This window comes from Danio rerio, chromosome 19, assembly GCF_049306965.1.
Source record: "Danio rerio strain Tuebingen ecotype United States chromosome 19, GRCz12tu, whole genome shotgun sequence".
Lineage (NCBI taxonomy): Eukaryota > Metazoa > Chordata > Actinopteri > Cypriniformes > Danionidae > Danio > Danio rerio.
Window position 1 is genome coordinate 2,866,494 of NC_133194.1, and position 21,765 is coordinate 2,888,258.

Genomic DNA, 21,765 nt, shown 5'->3' on the forward strand with positions numbered 1-21,765 from the left:
GAATTCGCTAATAATCCTTTGCAGAATTGATATATTATAGGACAAACTCTGAAAGTGTGAAAGTAGAACAACCTAACTTTACCTCAGTCAACTGTCTGCTGTTTTGTTGATATTTATATGTCTGTTTTGAAAGCTCCGTCCTCTATTTAGAAGCTAATACATGTATTTATGTTAAACATTTTGCTTGCTAAAAAATAACGCCACATGATTTAATTTTGTTATGTAATACAGTGACATTCACGCATGTTTTAAGTGGGACAGAAGTGTCTGAATACTTGTTGAAGCCTGTGAGGTGCAGCCACGTTCAAAATCGCGACGCACTTAGCGGCTACTGTACATGTATCATAACGGCGTGTATGTATTCATGGTTATCACGCTCTGTAATCGTGACAGAAGTTCAGGGCGTGTGTTAGTGAGTGGGCCGTGCGCTCGTGAAGCCGAACTGGGCCGGTGGTTCGTGTTTCTCCACCCGTTTCCATTCGCCCAACCCCCACATACCACAAGAGCCCGCCCTTCTTCATTCCGAACAACCGAACGTGATAACACCCCCTAACGAAACGTCACTCTCTGTGGCGCCGAGCATCATGGGAGCGGTAGTCCACAACGTGTGAAATCCAAAGGACTTGAGCTACTCATAAAACTACAAGCCCCAAACGTCATCACGCCCACCATCCAATCTGAATAAGTGGGAGGGGAACATCCGCCCACAAAAGCCACAGCAATTTTAGTGTGCCTCAAATGCAATTGTGCATCAAAAAAGTGAATTTCGGAGAAATGTCGTGTGAGTGAATTCCCGACGAATATCCTCACACGCACAAAAAAGAGCGGAGAGAAAGGGAGAGCGAACACTGAACATGATGGTTTTGGCATTCATAGATATTTAAATGGGAGTGGGTGGGCCTTCGCGCAGACGGAGATCTCTGACAGACCTGCACATATTTCCGCGGAGGAACATTATTTAATTCCGGATTCAGCAGCACATTTGGGCCCGCTTTGAACGCGTACGGGACCGCCGCTCTTCAAGCCGACCTGCTCGGACCCTCTTGGCATTTTGTGCTCCGTTATTGAAGGGTGTTTTTGCATTGGCACCGCCCTTCCTGGCGGGGTGGGTCCGTGCGTCAGAGCTGCGCCACAGTCCGCGGCCGCTGGAGAAAATAGGCCGTCCTTCTTCTGGGCTTTTGCCTGCCTTCTGCCTGCCTTCCACGGCGTCCGGCCTTTTTTCTCTTAAACAACTCCTCTCCGGGTTTTATTAATGCGGAATGAGTGGTACGTACCCTCCCCTCCTTATGCGTCTCCACCCCTTAATTCTCCATGCGTGCGTCTGTGCCATCTATCCATCGCTGTCCCCCCACTTTCATATGCGATCTGCTGTTTATTTGCGCCCATTGATCACTTTTGGCTCTTGTGCAATGCCTGTGAGCGACAGGAAGCCCTGCTTGATGTGTTTAGACTCTTTTGCATTACAAAACCCGACCCTTGTGTGTGTGTGTGTGTGTGTGTTTGTGGTGCAAGTGTAATGTGTGGCATTAAATTCATCCAGATGTTTTAGGGTTGACTTTTTTGTTGTTGTTGCAGATCAAAAGAAGGAAGCCATGGCCACTGATGGGGGGAAAGCCAGTGGAGGTGATGGGGGTACGAAAGGGAAAACTTCTGGATCACAGGTATCAGATGTGTGAAGTTTGGGTTGAATGGGGTTTTGTGGTGCCCACTTGTTTCTGCAACTGAAAGACAGCACTTCCTGATTATTGCAGGGCTCTTCGGTGCACAGTTACACGCATACACACTGTTCCTGTCTAAAACTGCTGTTTGAGTTTGATAAAACATTGGTGAACTGTGTTGGGTAACACTTTTAATCTTTAGCACTTCAGAAACTGAACAAATATATCATTATAATCAATTTGCACTAACACACAGAGGAGTCCAAAAGTCTGAAGCCATATTGTTTTGTTTTGACGTCTGAAAACTGACAAAGACAAAGTACCGAATGAAGAACAAACATTTAAGAAACGTGTGTGTGTGTCTATATATATATATATATATATTAGCCCCCCTTAAATTTTATTTCTTTTTAAAATATTTCCTAAATGATGTTTAACAGAGCAAGGAAAATTTCACAGTATGTCTGATAATATTTTTTCTTCTGGAGAAAGTCTTATTTGTTTTATTTCAGCTAGAATAAAAGCAGTTCTTATTTTTTTAAATCCATTTTAAGGTCAATATTATTAGCCCCTTCTAGCTATATATTTTTTTCGATAGTCTACAGAACAAACCATTGTTATACAATAACTTGCCTAATTATCCTAACCTGCCTAGTTCACCTAGTTAACCAAGTTAAGCCTTTAAATGTCACTTTAAGCTGTATAGAAGAGTCTTTAAGAATATCTAATCTAATATTATTTACTGTCATCATGGAAAAGATAAAATAAATCAGTTATTAGAGATGAGTTATTAAAACTATTATGTTTAGAAATGTGTTGAAGAAATCTTCTCTATGCTAAATATATATCTATATATATATATCTATATATATATATATATATATATATATATAGATAGATAGATAGATAGATAGATAGATAGATAGATAGATAGATAGATATAATGAAGTTTATATATAGTAAGCATAATTTAGTAAATATAACAGAAGAAAAATGTTTTGTTCATGTCAGAAGTCATTAAAACAAAAATGTAAAAACTATTAAAAAACATGTTTATATAAAAGACAATAATAATGTTTACTTTACTTGCGGAGTCCAAAAGTCTGAAGCTATATTTTTTTGGTTTTGACATCTGAAAACTGACAAAGAACCAAATAAAGAACAAACATTTAGGAAACTGGGCTGGTTTTTGTTCACTAATTAAATGTAACCAAATTTGTGACAACAAAGTGAACATTATAAAAATGTATATTAATAACAGTTATTTAAGTAATTAAATTACATTTAATATTTGTTTACATTTTGTGCAAAGCTAAATATACTATATATGTAATCTAGAATATAGGCAATCTATTTTGGTGCATTTACACTAAACAGATTTATTAAACAGATATAGTTATTAAAATAATATTTTAGACACCAAACTTATTTAGATATTAAATGATAATACAATTAAATTCCAGCAAAATATTGCAAAAAAGAATTACAAACTACAAAATTTCAACAATTTTTTTTTAAGCTTCTCTTGATTTTTCCTCTTTTGTACAATTTGTATTTAATATTTTTATATAACATTGACCCCCGGTTTCACAAACAAGGTTTAAGGCTAGTCAGGATTAAAGTTCATGTTTGAGCTGTCTCAACTCAGAATAACTTGTGGTGAGATGTCTTAAAATATGTCAGTGTCATTTTTTTGTCTCCAGGTGCACACCAGTAATATTTTTCTAAGGCCATTTTCATAAATGTGTCTTAAACAACCTTATTTAACTAAGGCCTAGTCCTGACTTAATCTAGTTTTTGGACCATTATCGTAAGTTATTTTGTCAGATAAGCTTCAGATTTGGCTTCAGTACTGCCTAATCTAATATATATGCACACATATTATATTGTAAAGCTTCCTATTAAAAATATGAACATATATATATATATATATATATATATATATATATATATATATATATATATATATATATATATATATATATATATATATATGTGTGTGTAAATGTGTGTGTTTGTGTGTGTGTGTGTGTGTGTGTGTATATAAAATAAAGATTATATAGTAAGCATCATTTAGTAAATATAACAAGAGAACAATGTTTTGTTTATGTCATCAGTCATTAAAACAAAAATGTATGAACCATTTGAAAATATGAAACATATAGATAAATATATATATATACATGTAAATACGTGATTACAGTAAGACGTTTTGCTGTGGTTTAAGCAAATAATATAAACAAAATGTGTTTTTTATTTTTACCTTTTCATGTTAGGTGTAATTTGTAATCTAATGTGATATACATAACATTAATAAATATGAAAATGATACTTAATGTTTGTTCATGTCAGCATCAGTGCTGCTTTAATATAATAGTAATAATACCAGCAAATACAAGCAAAATATACGTTTTCACTCAAATATATATAACTAATTAATTAAGTAAAAGTTTTCATGATGACTCCAGTGCTGCCGACTACAGCAAACATATATCATCTGAAGTATTATCTGTAATAGTGATTCACTGGTGATTTCAGACGTTTTACAACCCTCAGTACTTTATATGTGTGTGTGTGTGTGTTTACAGTATTAATAAGAGATTCTTGCAGACATCACAAAAGGTATCTCAAGATGTAACCTTGTACAGGCTGTCTGGTAACAGGAAATACAAGAATGCTTTAACAACACTCAATTATAAGATAGCTTTAACACAAGAGCCTCTGAATTATTTCCATATTTGTCATGAAGAGTTTCTCTTGAGCCCTTAATCGGGAAATGGAGAGGCTGTGGTGCACACACACGTACGCACACACACACTTACTCTTCCTGTGAACCCGCCCACATGTGCTGACACTGACATCTCGCTGTTTGTGTGTGTGTGTGTGTAGGATGCACAGCCGTCTCCTCTTGCATTGCTTGCAGCGACGTGCAGTAAAATCGGAGGTGTTGGCGCTGAGGGTCAGGCGGCTGCACAACAGCAGATAATAATCGACCCGAGCCAAGGTCTGCTTCAGCTGCAGAACCCCACACAGCAGCTGGAGCTGGTCCCGGCACAGCTCACCGGAAACGGCTGGCAGATCATCGCCACCTCCCCTGCAACCGCAACCAAGGACAGCATTCAACAGGCTGGCGCTAATGCAGCGTCCAGCGAAGCCGCAGCCGGCCGGAAAGTCAAGGCCGTCGGCTCTAATAATGCAGCGCAGCAGCAGTTTCAGATCATACAGGTGCAGAACCTGCCCAACTCGTCCGGCGGGATTCAGTATCAGGTCATCCCGCATCTTCAAACCGCTGACGGACAGCAGATCCAAATAAGCCCCAGCAACCCCGCAGCCTTAAGCGTTCAGCCCGAACAGATCCAGCTCATTTCCACCGGAAACAACCAAGCCATTCTGGCCACGCCACAGAGGACGGGATCCGCCAGCATCGTCCAAAACCAGACCATCCCGCTTCAGATCAGGCCGTCATTTCCTCTGCAGCTCCAGACCATTCAGGGTACGCAAGCACCAATGGTGACTACATTACCCATAAACCTCGGCGGCGTGACTTTGGCTCTGCCGGTGATCAATAACGTAGCAGGAGCCGGCGGTTCTGTTCAGCTTCTCCAATCCAGCGATGGCAGCATCTCCAATGGAAACCAGCTGATCACGACGGTCACAACAAGCACAGCAGATTCCACAGGGAGTTCGACCTCCACCACGACCGCCACAGGAAGCGATTCGGTCGTCGTGACTTCAGCTGATGGACTATCTACGACGTCCATGGTGTCCGCCGAGAGCCCAAAGGATAATGAAGCAGATTTAACCCAATCCAACGGCCTCCAATCCACATCTGAGCAGGCCGGACAAATCCAGCAGTTCCAGATCGTGGGCCACCCGGTGCTCCAGCAGATCCAGATCCAGTCTCCGCAGCAGCAGGTGGTGCAGGGCTCCATACAGATCCAGCCCGGGCAGACTTTACAGCCGGTCCAGCAAAACCTCCAGCTGCAGGCCTTCCAGAACCCGGCGCAGGTGCTGATCCGGACGCCCACGCTCACGCCGTCGGGGCAGATCAGCTGGCAGACGGTGCAGGTGCAGAACGCAGGCATGCCCCAGCAGCTGACGCTCGCCCCGGTGGCGTCCAGCGCAGGCGGTGGGACGTTTGCTCAGATTGCTCCGCTGACGCTCGGAGGCTCACCTATCACGCTCAGCGCCGCGCAGCTGCCCGCGGGCTCAGGGGTGCAGACGGTCAACATTGCCGGTCTGGGGGCGGCTGGAGTGCAGGTGCAGGGCGTCCCGCTCACCATCACCGGTGTACAAGGTAAGACCCTCCAGGAGTCCTGCGGAAGAGGGTAGTTGTGTATTCATGTAAAGCAGGAGGGCTGGAGTTGATGTTTGATTCATGTTTAATCGAGGTGTGTGTTTGGTCATATATGCAAGCAAATTAATCCTTTTTAGGACTGTTTTTGCGTATACAGAATGACAGTGAAGCATGTTTTTGAGATTCGTTTATTTATTTTCGATATTTTATATAAGGCTGATTTATACTTCTGCATCAAACGCCGGCGTATGCTACGGCGCTGACGCATAGCCCTTCGCCGTGGCCATCGGCATCACTGACGTGCACCTCTCAAAAAATTTAACTACACGTCGCAACCGCGTAGCGCAAGCTCTGTGATTGGTCGGCTTGCTAGCGCCGACGAGTCTGGGCGGGACTGAGAGCCGCGCGAATGGCGTGAGCGATTGTTTACAAGTGTGGAGTCCCGTGAAGGAGCTCCGGATGGAAAGTTTTGTTCTGTGTTTACCTCATGGTTAAAGTTGTTGCACGTCCGCCGGTTCCTGCCTCAAAATGAGCGAGTTTGAGCCACTTGTACATCCAGGAAGTGTTCAGGAGAAGCAAAACAGAAGCGAAGAAACTCGACACAGAGGAACATTTACACCTTACTGCCCACTAGCGTTTCGGAAGTGTTAATGCAGACCAACAGAGACAGCGTGCAGAAGTATAAATGCACAGCCACGCGCGTTGCCTGCACGGTGAGTTACGCCGGTCACTTGATGCAGAAGTATAAACCAGGCTTTACTCTCAGAGGTGATTTTAGCCGGCTGCTAGCTCTCTGCAACTCTCACATGGTCGCCCACTGACGCTAAGCAGGGCTGCGCCTGGTCAGTACCTGGATGGGAGACCACATGGGAAAGCTAGGTTGCTGCTGGAAGTGGTGGGTCCTAATGCCCCAGTATAGTGAAGGGGGACTCTCTATACTGCTGTCTTTCGGATGAGACGTTAAACCGAGGTCCCGACTCTGTGGTCGTTAAAAATCCTAGGATGTCCTTCAAGGTTTAACCCTGGCATCCTGGCCAAATTTGCCCACTGTCCATCATTGCCTCTTAACCATCCCCATATTAGAATTGGCTCTCCACCAATAAGCTGGTGTGTGGTGTGTGACTGCTGTCACATCATCCAGGTGGATGCTGCACACTGGTGGTGGATATGGAGATTCCCTCCAAAAATGTGTCAATGCGTTATATACATGTAAGGAATTATTATTATTGGATATTATAAATGGATATTTATAAAAACTAATATCCATATTGCAAATGGTAATGCAATTAAAAATGTAAAAAAATATATTGAAAATTATTGCATGTACATAAGCACAACTACATTAAAACTGGACAAACATTAGGATGGTTTGCTGTTGAAATACTGTACATTTTAAATATGTTAACAAATAAAAATAATTCTTAAATAGAATTTTTTTGTTTCTAAAATATTAGATTATATTATACATGGTTATTTATTTAAAAGAATATTCATATTCCAAATGTTACTTAAATGTTGCATTTATAGCAGCACAACTACATTAAAACTGGACAAACATTAGGATGATTTGGTGTAGAATTATCGTAGATTTTAAATATGTTATCAATCAAAAAAAATACTTGAATAAATCATATTTTTTTAAACATTTTAAAAATATTTTTTCTTTGGGGAGGGTGCTTAAAAAATGCTATTGAGCATTACAGTATAGTGGTTAGAAAACTTGGCCTCATTCAAATACAATTTTTTACTTTGCTTAATTTTTTTGGTCAAATATAATCTAAATATGATATGTTTTCAGCAATTACCAATATACTGTTACTCATATATTAAAAATGGTTAAATATGTAAACATAATTTTTATTATAACTATTTAATTTTGATATTTAATTTGAAATTTTAACTATTCTCCCCAAACAGGGACTGGAACAGTAGCATGAAATGCAGTTGTTTTCCATCAACTTTGTATTTCTCATGAAGTAAATCAGCAAATGAAGGCGTTTATTTAGTATGAGTCAGAGTCTGAATGTTATTTCCAAATCCTTCTTGAAGTGTCAGATTTCAAACTCTTTGTTATTTGCCTTTGCAAGTTTACTCCAGCAATTCATTTGGTCGGATTCTTCTAGAAATGCATTTAACTCCACTATTAACTATTAACTATTGAGCTCTAAATCTATTAAGATGCTCAAAGTTGGCCCATTCTAACATTCAATTTGGCCCAACATCCCAGAATGATGGAGAGGGCTGGGGCGGAGGCCTTTAAAAGAGATCATTATTTCTAATTTGACGTAACCTTTTTTTGTTTATTTGTTTGTTTTATTGCTGAGCTACAAAAAAAGCAAACTGAAATTAAAGCTTTTAATTAAAGTTGTAAATTAATCAGATTTTAAAAATGTAAATACTGCCACTCGATGGGTAGAGAGGACTATGCAGAAGACATCAGCGTGCAAATCAAGGCAAAAACTAGAGTATCTCCATTCTGTTATAAGTGTGATTTGTTTTTACTGTAATAAGTTAATTATAAAATGTAAAAGAAGCTGTATTATTTAATATAAAGCAGTGTTTTCTAGTTATTTTTAAATATTAATAAATAAAGGAGGAAATTACCAATGATAACTATATTAACCTTCGGCCCGCTAGCCTCACTCAAGTTTGGTTTTTGGCCCTTCATATGAAAAAGCTTGGCCACCCCTGCTGTAAATGACACCTAGTGATTTTTCTTTTGTATCCTAAAATTGATTCCACATCCATTAACGTCCTTGTGCTGAGTATTTTTTCTGTCTGCTGGTCATAGAGTGATGTAATCAGCAGTGGCTGTTTCTGGATCCTCCCCACAGGTCAACAGCAGGGTCAGGATGGGGTCAAAGTTCAGTCCGCTCCAGTGACGGTGACCGTTGGGAACATCAGCAACGCTGTGAGTCCTGAGCAGATGGGGCAGGTCCAGAGCCCGTCCGATCAGGAGGGTCAACCCAGCAAGAGGCTGCGCAGGGTGGCCTGTTCCTGCCCCAACTGCAGAGATGGAGAGGGCAGGTACGCCAGACACAGCAAAAGAGGAGTGGAAATCAGAGTTTTAAAGGGATAGCTCACCTAAAAATGAACATTTACTCACTATTTGCGCTCCCTCAAGTGGTGCCAAACATTCATGTGTTGCTTTATTCTGAATTTTACTGAACATGTACACATAAGCCCCTTTCATACATACAGACACATACAGGAAAGGTTGTTTGTGTGAACAGGTCCTTTTTGAAAATGCCGGTAAATTCGTTCTGGCTATTTTCCGGAAAGAGAAGTTGTAACATTACCGGCAATTTGCCGGAATGCTGCGCTGTGTGAATGCAGTAGGAAGATTACCGTAATAAGCGCGTGCACGTCTAGAACGTTCTGACGTGAGACGTCTGCTTTAGCCAATCACAACAGTCAGACGCATTTACGTCTGCGCGGTTTATGAGAATAAAAGCCTTTGAATATTTTTCCAGACGCATTTAGCTGCTAGAAGTTAGTCAGATCACGTTTATATGTTCTTCTTAATGCCAACCGTGTAAATAATCATCGATTAGATGCTTATGATAAGCCGTAGTTTGTTTACCTTTAAGCTTTGCGTGTGCCTGTGCCTGCAAACGCACATATTATGAACATCTCGACATGCGAAAGTGATCCTGCGAAAGTTGTTCACAATATTGATCATCCACAGAGTTTGTAATTTAGTCAAATGTATAATTTACAATTTACAAATACAAGTGCAGCGTTTAAAGCTCATTTGTGGTGAATGATGTCAGAATTTACCGGTATTTTGGAATGGATGTGTGAATGCTCTTTTCCAGAAAATTTCCGTAACGTCCTCGCCTGTGTGAACAAAGCTTTTTTTGAATATACCGGTAAAGTCGTTCCGGAAATTTTCCAGATATTTACCGCTATCACTGTGTGAAAGGGGCTATAGACATCACCTATCCGCTTGTTAAGTGGTGACGTATGTAATACTGTTTCCGGGTCCAAGCCGCCATTCATTTGAGTGGAGAAATCATTCGTTTATCATCACGTTTTATTCCTATCACACATTAAAGTTAATTTTATATTAAATCATAGTGTACACAACTATCTCTGGGCTTGCTGCATAACAAATACCAAAAATTTTACAATTCATAAAAAATTTGTGACTTTCTGTCCATCGGATATTAGGCATTGACATATATACTGCGATCGTGATTTTCAAAAGTATTAAATCGCTTTGTAAACGTTTATTATTACCATTTCATGAATCTCCCTATTCAGTTGAATAGAGCGCTTGAACCCGGAAGCCGCTTCGCGTGACGTCACACTTAACAAGCGGATAACTGCAGGCTAACTATGCTATTATATAATAACTTTAACAGTTAAAATATATTAGTTAGTTAATTAGTTATAATAAAGTTATGGTAACTAATAACCTTAACTTTTTCTGAATTTGATTATAATACTGTAATGTGCACCCTTTTTTAAAGCTGCTTTGAAAGAATAATTAAAGTAAAAAGCGCTGTACAAGTAAACTTGAATTAAATGTTGAACACAAAGGTAGATATTTCGAAGAAAGCTGAAATCCTGTAACCACTGACCCCCATAGTTGGACAAACAAATACTATCAATGATTACAGGTTTACATCATTCTTCAAAACATCTTCTTTTGTGTTCAACAGAAAAAAAGAAACTCAGAAACAACGGTGAGTAAACGATGACAGAATTTTCATTATTGGGTGAACTATAGCTGCGTCCCAAATCGCATACTTATGCACTATTCTACGCCATTTTCTAGTATAAATAGTGTAAGCAGTGCGTTTACATTTGAAAACTCTAAAAATAATAAGAGCACTTTAATTACCCGGATGATGCACTCATTCAGCCGCTAAAGTGAAGTGTGTAATGATGGACACTTCACGCACTCAACGACCGCAGGTTTGTTTACGTAGCGGAAGGGGTGGAGCTATCGGGCGCACATGTTGGATAACTTTTTATTTATTTTGGATGGTGAAAGCAAAATTCTCCTACGAGAGTGATTATAGCGCCTCCCGATGGTGAATGCGGTTATACTCACGGCAGGTATTATTTAATAATTCGGTCGTTTATTTCACTGATTTGGCGACCGTCAAACGCCATCAGGGAAACGGTTTGAATTTCCGCTTAGTAAAAAAACATTAGTGTGCCATTTGGGACAACACTACATACATGTACTATCCTGTTGAGTGTGTAAGTGCATAAGTACATAGTGCATGAGTGCATAGTGTATAGTGTGCCATTTGGGACCCAGCTAGTGTCTTTAAACTTAAGCAAACAAAAGGATTAAACGAAGGGATTAAATAAGGTTCTTCTTTCACACACAATTTAGTTTTGGGTTTCTTTATTTTGTGCGTGCTCTTTTGTTGCACTGCGGGTGAATAAGGAAAGAGAATTAGCAGTTATGCTCTTTTCCTGCAGTTCTCACAAAAGCATCGCTTGCAAAATTAATCGATGGTCATTGTTAACTGATAACTAATAAAATTAAGACGCCTCCATCGATAGGTTTTAATTTTTGTAAAAGGTAAAGCATTTTCTGATCATCCGTCCTTTGTATTCTGACAGAAACAACAGCGACCCGTCAAAGAAGAAGCAGCATGTGTGTCATATGGAGGGTTGTGGGAAGGTTTATGGGAAAACGTCTCACCTGAGGGCTCACCTGCGCTGGCACACAGGAGAACGACCATTCGTCTGTAACTGGATCTTCTGTGGGAAACGCTTCACGCGGAGCGACGAGCTGCAGCGGCACCGCAGAACACACACAGGTGACAATCACACACACACACACACACACACACACACACACACACACACACACACAAAGACTGAAACTGACGTTAAAGTCACACACATGCACACAGCAGGATGAAACAACTTCATATGAAACAAATGAATGCGTTTTTATCAACCAGGGTCAGAAGTGAACTGATTGGTTACTGCGTTTAATTCACAAGAAACAGGTGTGATCAGTTTTTTTATTCTTCAGTTTTTATTTTTATTTAATTTGATTAGTTTTACAAAACAATTAAAACAATGTGAAGAGATCTGAATATGAAATTGCAAATAGATTTTTTCACTTGAATTGTAGCAGCTGTTTTAGTTTAAGCTGATCTTAAACTAAAACTAAAAATAAATAAATATTATATATATATATATACAGTTGAAGTCAGAATTATCAGCCCCCCTGAATTATTAGATCTCTTATTTATTTTTCCCCCAATTTCTGTTTAATGGAGAGCAGATTTTATCAACACATTTCTAATCATAATAGTTTTAATAACTAATTTTTAATAACTGATTTATTTTCTCTTTGCCATGATGACAGTAAATAAGATTTGACTAGATATTTTTCAAGATATCTTCTATACAGCTTAAAGTGACATTTAAAGGCTTAGCTAGGTTAATTAGGTTAACAAGACAAGTAAGGGTAATTAGGCAAGTTATTGTATAACGATGGTTTGTTCTGTAGATTATCGAGAAAAAATATTGCTTAAAAGGGCTAATAATTTTGTCCCTAAAATGGTGTTTAAAAAATTAAAAACAGCTTGTATTCTAGCCGAAATAAAACAAATAAGATTTTCTCCAGAAGATAAAATATTATCAGACATATTGTAAAAAAATATATATATATTTTTATATATATATATATATATATATATATATATATATATATATATATATATATATATATATATATATATTTATATATATATATATATATATATATATATATATATATATTAGTGCTGTCAAAATTAGTGCGTTAGCGCATGCGATTAATTTGAAATATTTAAGGCGTTAAAAAATATTAACGCAATTAACGCAGTTGCAGTTTTTTTATTTCCTGTTGTGGTCGACGTGTGTTTAAAGTGCAAAGAAATACGGATAAGACCAAGGAAGCACTATTGTTTTATATATATATATATATATATATATAGTACTTCAGATATAATATTTTGATTTGAAATAAATATTTTAGGTCACATAAACGAATCAAATAGAAAAGATTTATTGTTTTTAACATGAACAAATATAAATTGCGTTAATAAAATCCTCTCCCATGGTCTCATGCAATAGCATGCCGTCATATGCACACTTCAAATTCTTCCCTGATATAGTAGGTATTCTGAATATAGTTTTTCATACTCTTTTAAATGTAACTTCTCATTTCAGTATATTGGCAGAACAAATTTTCCTGTAATTAAAAAAAAAGGTCTCTTTACGTCAATTTACCAGGAATTTTCCCAGAAAAGTCTAAAAAGTGACTGCTAGTTTACACAGTATCTCTTTTATCTCCATTGACAGTTTTCCACACATACAGAGTATCAGTTTACTGCATACGCAGTTTCATTTTCACATGCCGTTTCATTCTTAACTCTGTATGTTCAGTTATTTCTTCAGAACAAACAGGGGTTAATGGGAGTAATCACCAAACGCCATATTTTGACACATTTTTGCACGTATTTCAGCATTAAAGTGCCTTACCTTAAAATGGCCACGCCCACACAACAGCATGCGCTCCCTTTCGTGCTTTAAAAAACATGAATAAATTGAATACAGGTCAATAAATGAAGCGTGTCCCATACTGCAAAAGTCACAGTACAATAGATGCTTTTACTAATTTTCTTGTGAAACTGAGCTTTTCCTGTGGAACAAATGCATACTGCTGGAAAAGGTGGCGGGATATGACTCAATAATCACTTTATCTCTCTTTATTCGAAATCGAATCTGAATTAATCGTGTAACCCCGCCGGTCCTACGCCACCCAACCCGCTCCGAGCTGGTATCAATCCGGCGACCTTCCGCATGGGAGTGAGGTTTACCTGCACAGCACACACTTAGCTGGCCTCCGTTACACTCACCCCCCTAAACCTCACTCCCATCCGGGTCACGGCACCAATGTAACCCCACCGGTCCTACACTACCCAACCCACTCCGAGCTGGTATCAACCCGGCGACCTTCTGCATGGGAATGAGGTTTACTTGCACAGCACACACTAGCTGGCCTCCGTTACACTCACCCCCCTAAACCTCAATCCCATCCGGGTCACGGCACCAATGTAACCCCACTGGTCCTACACTACCCAACCCAACCTGCTCCGAGCTGGTATCGAACCAGCGATCTTCCGCATGGGAGTCAGTTGCTCTACCAAGGAGGCTAAAGACCATGGCCCCTAGCTTCTGTCGCTAAGGGCACCTTTAGAGGAGTGAGGTTTACCTGCACAGCACACACTAGCTGGCCTCCGTTACAATAGCACCCCCCTAATATCTGGTTTATACTGCCAATAGTTAGTCTTAATTTCTAGAAGTAGTGACGTTTCTTGCTCAAATCTGATCAAATGAACAATTTTCTTGGTTCTAATCAGGTGAGAAGAGGTTCGAGTGTCCCGAATGCTCCAAGAGGTTCATGCGGAGCGACCACCTGTCAAAGCACATCAAAACCCACCAAAACAAGAAAGGTGGAGCAGCTCTTACCATCATCACCACAGACGAGATGGAGGAGGAGGTGGATGAGGTGTTGGGCTCGCCGAGGATCGTTACAGTGGCGACGCTCTCACATGATTCCAACCCGGCCACGCCCACCACTTCAAACAATTTAGAGGAGGAGTTTGAGTAGTTTTCCCTCCAAAAAAAAAAAAAAAAAAAAAGATTATTGGCTTAAAGCACCATGATATTGTTTGTTTGTTTATATATGTCGATTTTACGTTCTTCATTCTTTTTCTATCGACGATGGACCGCTGTTTGAGCGTACTCGATTAGTTTTTTTTCATATGGAAATTTAATACTATCAAATATTATGATAACAATCTAAAGGAAATATGGAAATAGTATGAGCTGTTAAGAGACGTAACATGAGCGATAAACGAGCGGTGTTTGAATTATTTCGAGTAGCACAAGAAGTACTAAAAGTATCCTAATGCTCCTGAAAATGTCGCTATGCACAAAAATGATATATATGTATGTTTTCAAAGTGGTTATGGATTGAATTTACAGTCTGGGACGAGGATCTCGTTGGTTTGTGGTTTTTGCATACGATCAGGCTTAGCTAACAGATAGTACACATTTAGAGCCTCAGCACAAGCTAAATAAAAGCAACGGCGTTTCTGATTGGAGCATCGCGAAGCGTCAGCCAATCACAGCCTCGCGTACAGAATGATACCTATATATATACATATATATCTATATATTTGGCGTTCGATGATTCATCGTGTGCAGATTTTGAACTTTTATGTAGGAGATCCTAGAGACGGGCTATTTAAAGAAAAGCACATTAGATTTACAAACAATGCATTCCAGTTTAGAAATTAAAAAACAAAAAAAATAATAATAAAAAAAACAATCTAGCTTTCTAAAACAAATGAAAGCAATACTATAAAGACAATCTTTGTAAAACCATGTTTACATTACCGAGGGGTAGAATAGGTTTGAAGAAGAAGAAAAAAAACACCTAGAGAAGTTCTCTCTTATCTCAAGTCATATAAACTGTACTCCGATGCCTTAACAAACACTGCAGTACCACTACGTTACGGCTGGGTCTTTAGGGGGACGCGGGGCTGTTTTTCAGACATGTTTTTTCGTGTGCAGTAGTGCCCAGGTGACCGCATTTTCATCTTTTTTTTTTTTCTTCTATATATACGATGGTGAACACTGTGGCCATGTTTGGAGCACGATGATCCAATTCAGCCCAGGTCAAGATCCTCCAGACCCATGTCAATAAAGTGTCCTCCTGTTGACTTTCGTGCGTCCTCCAAAGAGATTCGACCCCGTCCCATGCACAGACCCTATGTAAATCTGACTTCCTCTGCTGGAAAGCCTGCTCTGATGAACTTGCAATCAAATAATAACTCTATTTTGGTTTATATGTGGCCTTGTAAACCTGTATTTGTAGGGACGGTACATTTATATGGGACTTTGTGTACTTTACTTTTTGTATTCGATACTTTCAAGACTATAATATGGACAAAATATAAACACAAAACCAAAAAAAATCTTGAATAAAAGCTGACAACAAATATAAACAAGAGAATTCAATAGTAATTAAGTAGGCTACCATAATGGGACATTTACTTAAAGCTATTTCTGTAGGTTTAGATTGAATTATATTCATTGCATATTGATTATATATTGATATTAAAGTACACTTTGAAGTTTCATAAATGGTGCAAATTGATTTAAAAATTGAATCGAGACTTCAATGTGTGCTTAATATCATTATTTAAAACGTTGGCCTCGAATTTAAATTCATTTTTGTCCAACTGACCTACAGAAATTGCGTTAAGAAAACGTCCCATTAAGGTAGTCTACTTTATTACTATTAAACTCTGTCATTTATATTGTATGTCAGCTTTTATTCAAGATATTTAGGTTTTGTGTTTATATTTAGTCCATATTATAGTCTTGAAAGTATCAAATACAAAAAGTAAAGTACACAAAGTCTCACTTAAATGTACCGTCCCTACAAATACAGGTTTAAAAGGTCACATATAACCCAAGCATATGCTGATGTTATTTGATTGTAGCTTCATCAGAACAGGTTTTTCAACAGAAGGGGGGCAGATTTCGGTGTAACACCGTTCCCAGGTCATGTCAGAGTGGAAAAAAACACACCCTGAAGCCTCTTCGATGAGTTTGATGTTCAGAAATCTGTAATGTGGCGTTCTTATTTGTGAGTTTTATGTTCTCCCGCTCTGGTTTTCGTTTCATTCTTAGGCCCATTTTTGGTTCCCACACAGCACGAGTACATGCCACCTGTGTGTGAGTGTGTGTGTGTGTGTGTATGTGTGTGTCTAATTTATTATTTATCCTTCTATTAGTATTTGCTAATGTATATTGTGCGCTGTTAATGCAGAGATGACGTGCTGCATGGTTCATTTCCGCTAACGATCTCTATTTAGTAACGATCTGTTATTTCTAAACGTGGTCCTTTTTAGAAGTAAAACCATGGCTTTTAATTTATGACGTTTCGCACCATGACGTGTTTGAAATGGGGAAAAAAAAGCTTCAAAAGAAATGGTTGATACCAAACAATTATAAATAGATGTTTTTGGTAATATTTTCTGTGGCGACCGATTTTTTTTCTTTAATATTTTCTAGTGACACCTCATTTGTAAATCATTTTTCTAAGATGTTCCTTTGTCCTCATGGCATTTGATAATGGGTTTTTTGCCAGGTTAGCCTGAAAGGCTGCAGTTTATTGATATTTTTAAAATAACTTTGTACAAGCGTGTTATGTTAATGGGTAAAAAAAAAACAAAAAGAGGAAAAAAAAGAATAAATCTTTGCCTGCATAACACTTGAAATTAAAGTGAGTAATTCTGTCTTAAATACTCCATGTCTAAGTCTTTATTTCAGTCTATGCTTAGGTTTTAATATGACTCCGTCCTTTTTATCATAAGCTCAACCCTTGTTGCCCTAGGAATGTATAGATCTCGACAAAATCAGGATATACAAAAGGTTGCTGGTTCGAACCTCGGCTCAGTTGGTGTTTCTGTGTGGAGTTTGCATGTTCTCCCTGCCTTCGCGTGGGTTTCCTCCGGGTGCTCCGGTTTCCCCCACAGTCCAAAGACATGTGGTACAGGTGAATTGGGTAGGCTAAATTGTCCGTAATGTATGAGTGTGTGTGTGTGGATGTTTCCCAGAGATGGGTTGCAGCTGGAAGGGCATCTGGTGCGTAAAAACTTGCTGGATAAGTTGGCGGTTCATTCCGCTGTGGCGACCCCGGATTAATAAAGGGACTAAGCCGACAAGAGAATGAATGAATAAATGAATGAATGAATGAAGAAGCTTCAAATTACTTAGTTAAAATAAGCTGAAACAAAAACAATTCTATGGATTTTTGGAGGAAAATTAATTGTTTTATGTTGATGTATGAATTTAGTTAGGTTAACTTAATGAATTTGTGCTGGCACATGCATGAACAAATTGTGTGCAACCCTGCATTTTTTACAGTGCTGTATACAAAACTGCCCCTCATTCACTATTCTATACAAAAGTCCACTAATATAGTTGACTTGATGGAGTGAATGAAGTTAGTGAGCTGTCTACACAGAACAAGGTATATATTTAGAACAAGCCTGATTCCTATTGATTTCCATTGATTTTGCGTCACGTGCACTGATCAACAAGCTGCAAAGTACTGTGCTCGCAATACAAATAATGAAGAAAATCATATGGAAATGTTTTCTTCTCGGCTTCTTGAGTTACACTTCACTGCTGGCCCTGCTGAAAAAAAAACAGCTTAAACCAGTCAAGGCTGGTTGGTTGGTTTTAGCTGGTTGACCAGCCAGGTTTTAGAGGGGTTTCAGCCATTTCCAGGCTGGTTTCCAGTAATTTCCAGCCTTGTCTTTCCTGGCCAGGCTGCAAATGACCAAATAAACCCAGCATGACCATCCTGGTTTAAGCTGGACATAGTTGCAGAAAATGACATAGGTGGCTAGAGAAAATTTGGGCGGTTTTGAAACAGCCCAACATCTCCCACCCTGACTTGCTAAGACCAGGTTGGAAATGGCAAAAACCCCTCTAAAACCAGACTGGTCGACCAGCTAAAACCAGCAACCAGCCTAGGCTGGTTATTTTTCAGTAACGTTAGGGGGATACAAAACGCATGTTTTCAGCTTTTCCGACATGCAAACAGCGTTTATGTACTTAAATATTAACGTTAGCCTATTTTGCGTGTTTGTGAGATGTTTCAAGAGATATTACTTTAAAACTGCCGTTTTTCCTCTGTTGTGATTTCCAGTGGTTTACATTAGTGCTCTCTCGCGTTTGTCAAACATGGCCGACAGTAACTTGCCGTGAGGAAAATTCACAATCTCTATTAGTATCGAAAGGAAGGATTTTGGTTTCTGTCTTGTATACAAACGTTTATTTAATTTAAAAACATTGCAATTTGAAATTTACAAGCTCTAGACGCCATCTTGTGGTCAAGACGCGGGAAATAATTTGGCGCGCAAACTCTCACAGTGAGTTCCCAACAAACACAGTTACGTTGTAGCGATGTCTGCACAACGTTGTATTTTTTCAAAGGCAACGTTGCCGCTTACGTGCTCGCTACATTGTCACAACGTAGAAATGTAAGACGTGAGAAGGCTGTAGCAACGTTGTCGTGCGACATTCAGCAACCGCGAGGCGGCGTTCTTACTACTTGTATTAATATTTTTTGTGGCAGTTTATCAATACTGCCTAGAATACAGGATAAGCAGCAATTCTTTTCCAGTATTGCTTAATATGAAATATTGTTCATTTATTTTTCCTATTTAATTTAACAATTGCATGTGTAAACTTTAAAGTGTTTAAAATAACACACAAATGAATATAATCAAACTTTTTATTATATATTTCACAACATTTAATACATACAGTACACATCTAATTATAAGCAAACAGTATATGTTTAGAGTATATGTTTAGATTATATATATATATATATATATATATATATATATATATATATATATATATATATATATATATATATAATTAAACTAAAGGGTAAACAAACAAGAAAAGCAAACAAGAAATCATTAAAATGTAAATATACATATAAATAAATATATAAATTAAAATTCAGACACTGGGCAGTGAAGCTCTGGACTGGAGAATACAGCAGACCGGGGAGCGCAGCTGAAGACCAGTCGTAGTTGTTGGTATGGAGAAAGCAGTCAGAGGAAGAAACAAATCCAACAGATAATCCAGCTTCAGAGATCCACAGCAGACACAAGTCAAAATAGGCAGTGAACAAGAGAGGACAGATGGAAACAACTATGACTAGCAAGTTATTGAAGTTTCAGACATTTATTGTAATTTCATTACATATAAAATCTCCAGTGAGTAATTATGTAGCCTACTTTATTTTATTGCTTTAATATATCATATACCAAAATTACATACAATTAAATGAATTTAGAGATACAGGGAAAACAGGTTTGAGTTAACAGAAGTCAGAGTTAGTCTCCCAATACTTACTTAAATTATGAGAAGAGAAAGAAGAGGTCCTATAGTTGTGGCGTTGCTCGCTGTAAATGGAATGTTAAAATTAGTGTCATTTCAATAACAGCTGTACAAAATAATAAAGTAATTTTTCATAAGCATGATCTATTTTCCACATTATGAACATGCTGTTTTAGGTAACGATACTACATTTATTATGATAGTAAATAGAGTAGTATACTTCTTACCTCATTCAATTATTCTTTCCATAGATCAGGAATTACAGCAACACTGATCTGAGGTGAATTCAACAGCTGAAAAAATTCTGAAAGACAAGTTACATAAGTAATTTGAAAACAACAGTGAGTGGTTAAACAATAGAGTTTTATGCAACTTACACATACTTAAAATCCAGAAATTATCAATAGAAGATTACCTCCATGTGAAAATAGCCTGTTGAGCAAAGAAAAGAGTGGGTTTTAAATAAAACATCAAAAGATAAATCAAAATAGAAATTTAGACTAGCAGACCTTTTTATTAATATCTATATTAATCAGGCATATGAACATCAACTTATATACTTTAACTTATAGGGATAGCTCACCCAAAACTGACAATTCTGCCATTTAGCCTCATCCTTTATTTGATCCAAACTTATTTAGCTTTTTTTCTGCTAAACAATAAAAAAGATGTATTAAATAAAGCTGGAAAACTGTAACTATTTAATTCCATAGTGTTTTCCTACTATGAAAGCAAATGCTTACAGTCTTTAGTGTTCAATAGAATAAAGAAACTTAAAGGTTTGGAATCACTTAGGCTATTATTTACAGGGCAAATAATTCGTGAGTACATATCATTTTTGAGTGAACTGTTCCTTTAACGGGACGCAAACTGCACAGAGATGTTTTGTATTTAAAAGTTATTTTGTGTGTTTTGTAAAAAGTGGATCGGCTCGTGTGATAAAGTATCAGACTGATCACTATGGATATGGAAAAAACTGAACTTCAAAAACATTATTTTCCATTTGACTAAAGACTAAGCGTAGGTAAATAATCAGGAAATGTTTTATCGAAAGATTTAACATAATGATTTTAATGTTGTTGCCGTCCGTGAACGGAATGCTGAAATGTTACTCGCTCGTAATAACTTCATTACGGCTTTTGTGTGTGTGTAATGTTGGAACAGATTGTTGTCGAAATCGTAGGTTTGTTTGAATATTCACGATTTACGTATCTTATTTAGCAAGAAGAAATAAAACAATACTCACGTCTCCTCGGTCGTTGATGAATGAGACGACGGCTTGTTGAAATTTAAACTGATTCAGCTGTGACCAGTAAATGTTGTACAGTGGTCGTCCACGCCACCCAAGCACAACCTAAAGTATGCGGCCCTCGTGATGTTTAAATGGCAACCTTATGTCATCGTTGTGACAACGTTTAGCAACAACGTAGAATCCTCAACCTTTTTGCAAGGTTGGTACAACGTTGTAGGAAGGTCGCTACGTTGAGGCAACGTTGTGTGTTTGTTGGGTTATGGGTATTTTTCTAGGGTTGTAGACTCGTTGTTTAATTTCACACATCATTAGAAATGGCTGCTCCTTCAAATAGTGCACAGAGTATCTCAAACTCGGTCCTAAAGGTCAGTCCTGCAGATTTTAACTCCAACCTGTCTCAACACACCTGCAAGGATGTTTCTAGAAAGCATATAAGGGCTTGATTAACGTTAGCTAGCTCAGGTGTGTGATTGAGGTTGGAGCTGAAATCTACAAGTCATTGGACCTCCAGGACCGAGATTGAACTCCTGGCCTATACTAAAAAAAGGTATAGGGGGCGATTTCGGAGACAACACCAGAGTGACTGA

At 38.3% G+C, this 21,765-nt stretch overlaps 1 protein-coding gene and 1 long non-coding RNA gene across 11 annotated transcripts in view; one reads left to right on the top strand and one right to left on the bottom strand.

Annotated features, from left to right (window-relative positions):
* The window catches only part of sp4 (sp4 transcription factor), a 42,964-nt gene extending 25,663 nt beyond the window's left edge, over positions 1-17,301 (top strand). For 2 of the 3 annotated variants that reach the window (XM_073930619.1, XM_073930620.1), the window contains exons 2-6: positions 1,576-1,661; positions 4,548-5,955; positions 8,790-8,982; positions 11,542-11,741; positions 14,343-17,301. In XM_073930619.1, coding sequence (XP_073786720.1) covers positions 1,576-1,661; positions 4,548-5,955; positions 8,790-8,982; positions 11,542-11,741; positions 14,343-14,593 — 2,138 coding nt within the window. In that variant the 3' untranslated portion in view covers positions 14,594-17,301. 3 annotated transcript variants of the gene reach the window in all.
* Positions 17,302-19,541: 2,240 nt separating this feature from the next.
* Positions 19,542-21,395, bottom strand: LOC103909189 (uncharacterized). Of its 8 annotated transcripts, none has more exons than XR_012394832.1 (6): positions 21,173-21,395; positions 20,510-20,575; positions 20,342-20,358; positions 20,154-20,230; positions 19,942-19,991; positions 19,542-19,671 (listed from the first exon to the last, which is right to left on the bottom strand). It is a non-coding gene; the product is annotated as an uncharacterized lncRNA (long non-coding RNA). The 8 variants fall into 8 exon arrangements; XR_012394831.1 differs by having other exon boundaries at positions 20,310-20,358; XR_012394830.1 differs by having other exon boundaries at positions 20,510-20,578.
* Between the last annotated feature and the right edge of the window lie 370 nt (positions 21,396-21,765).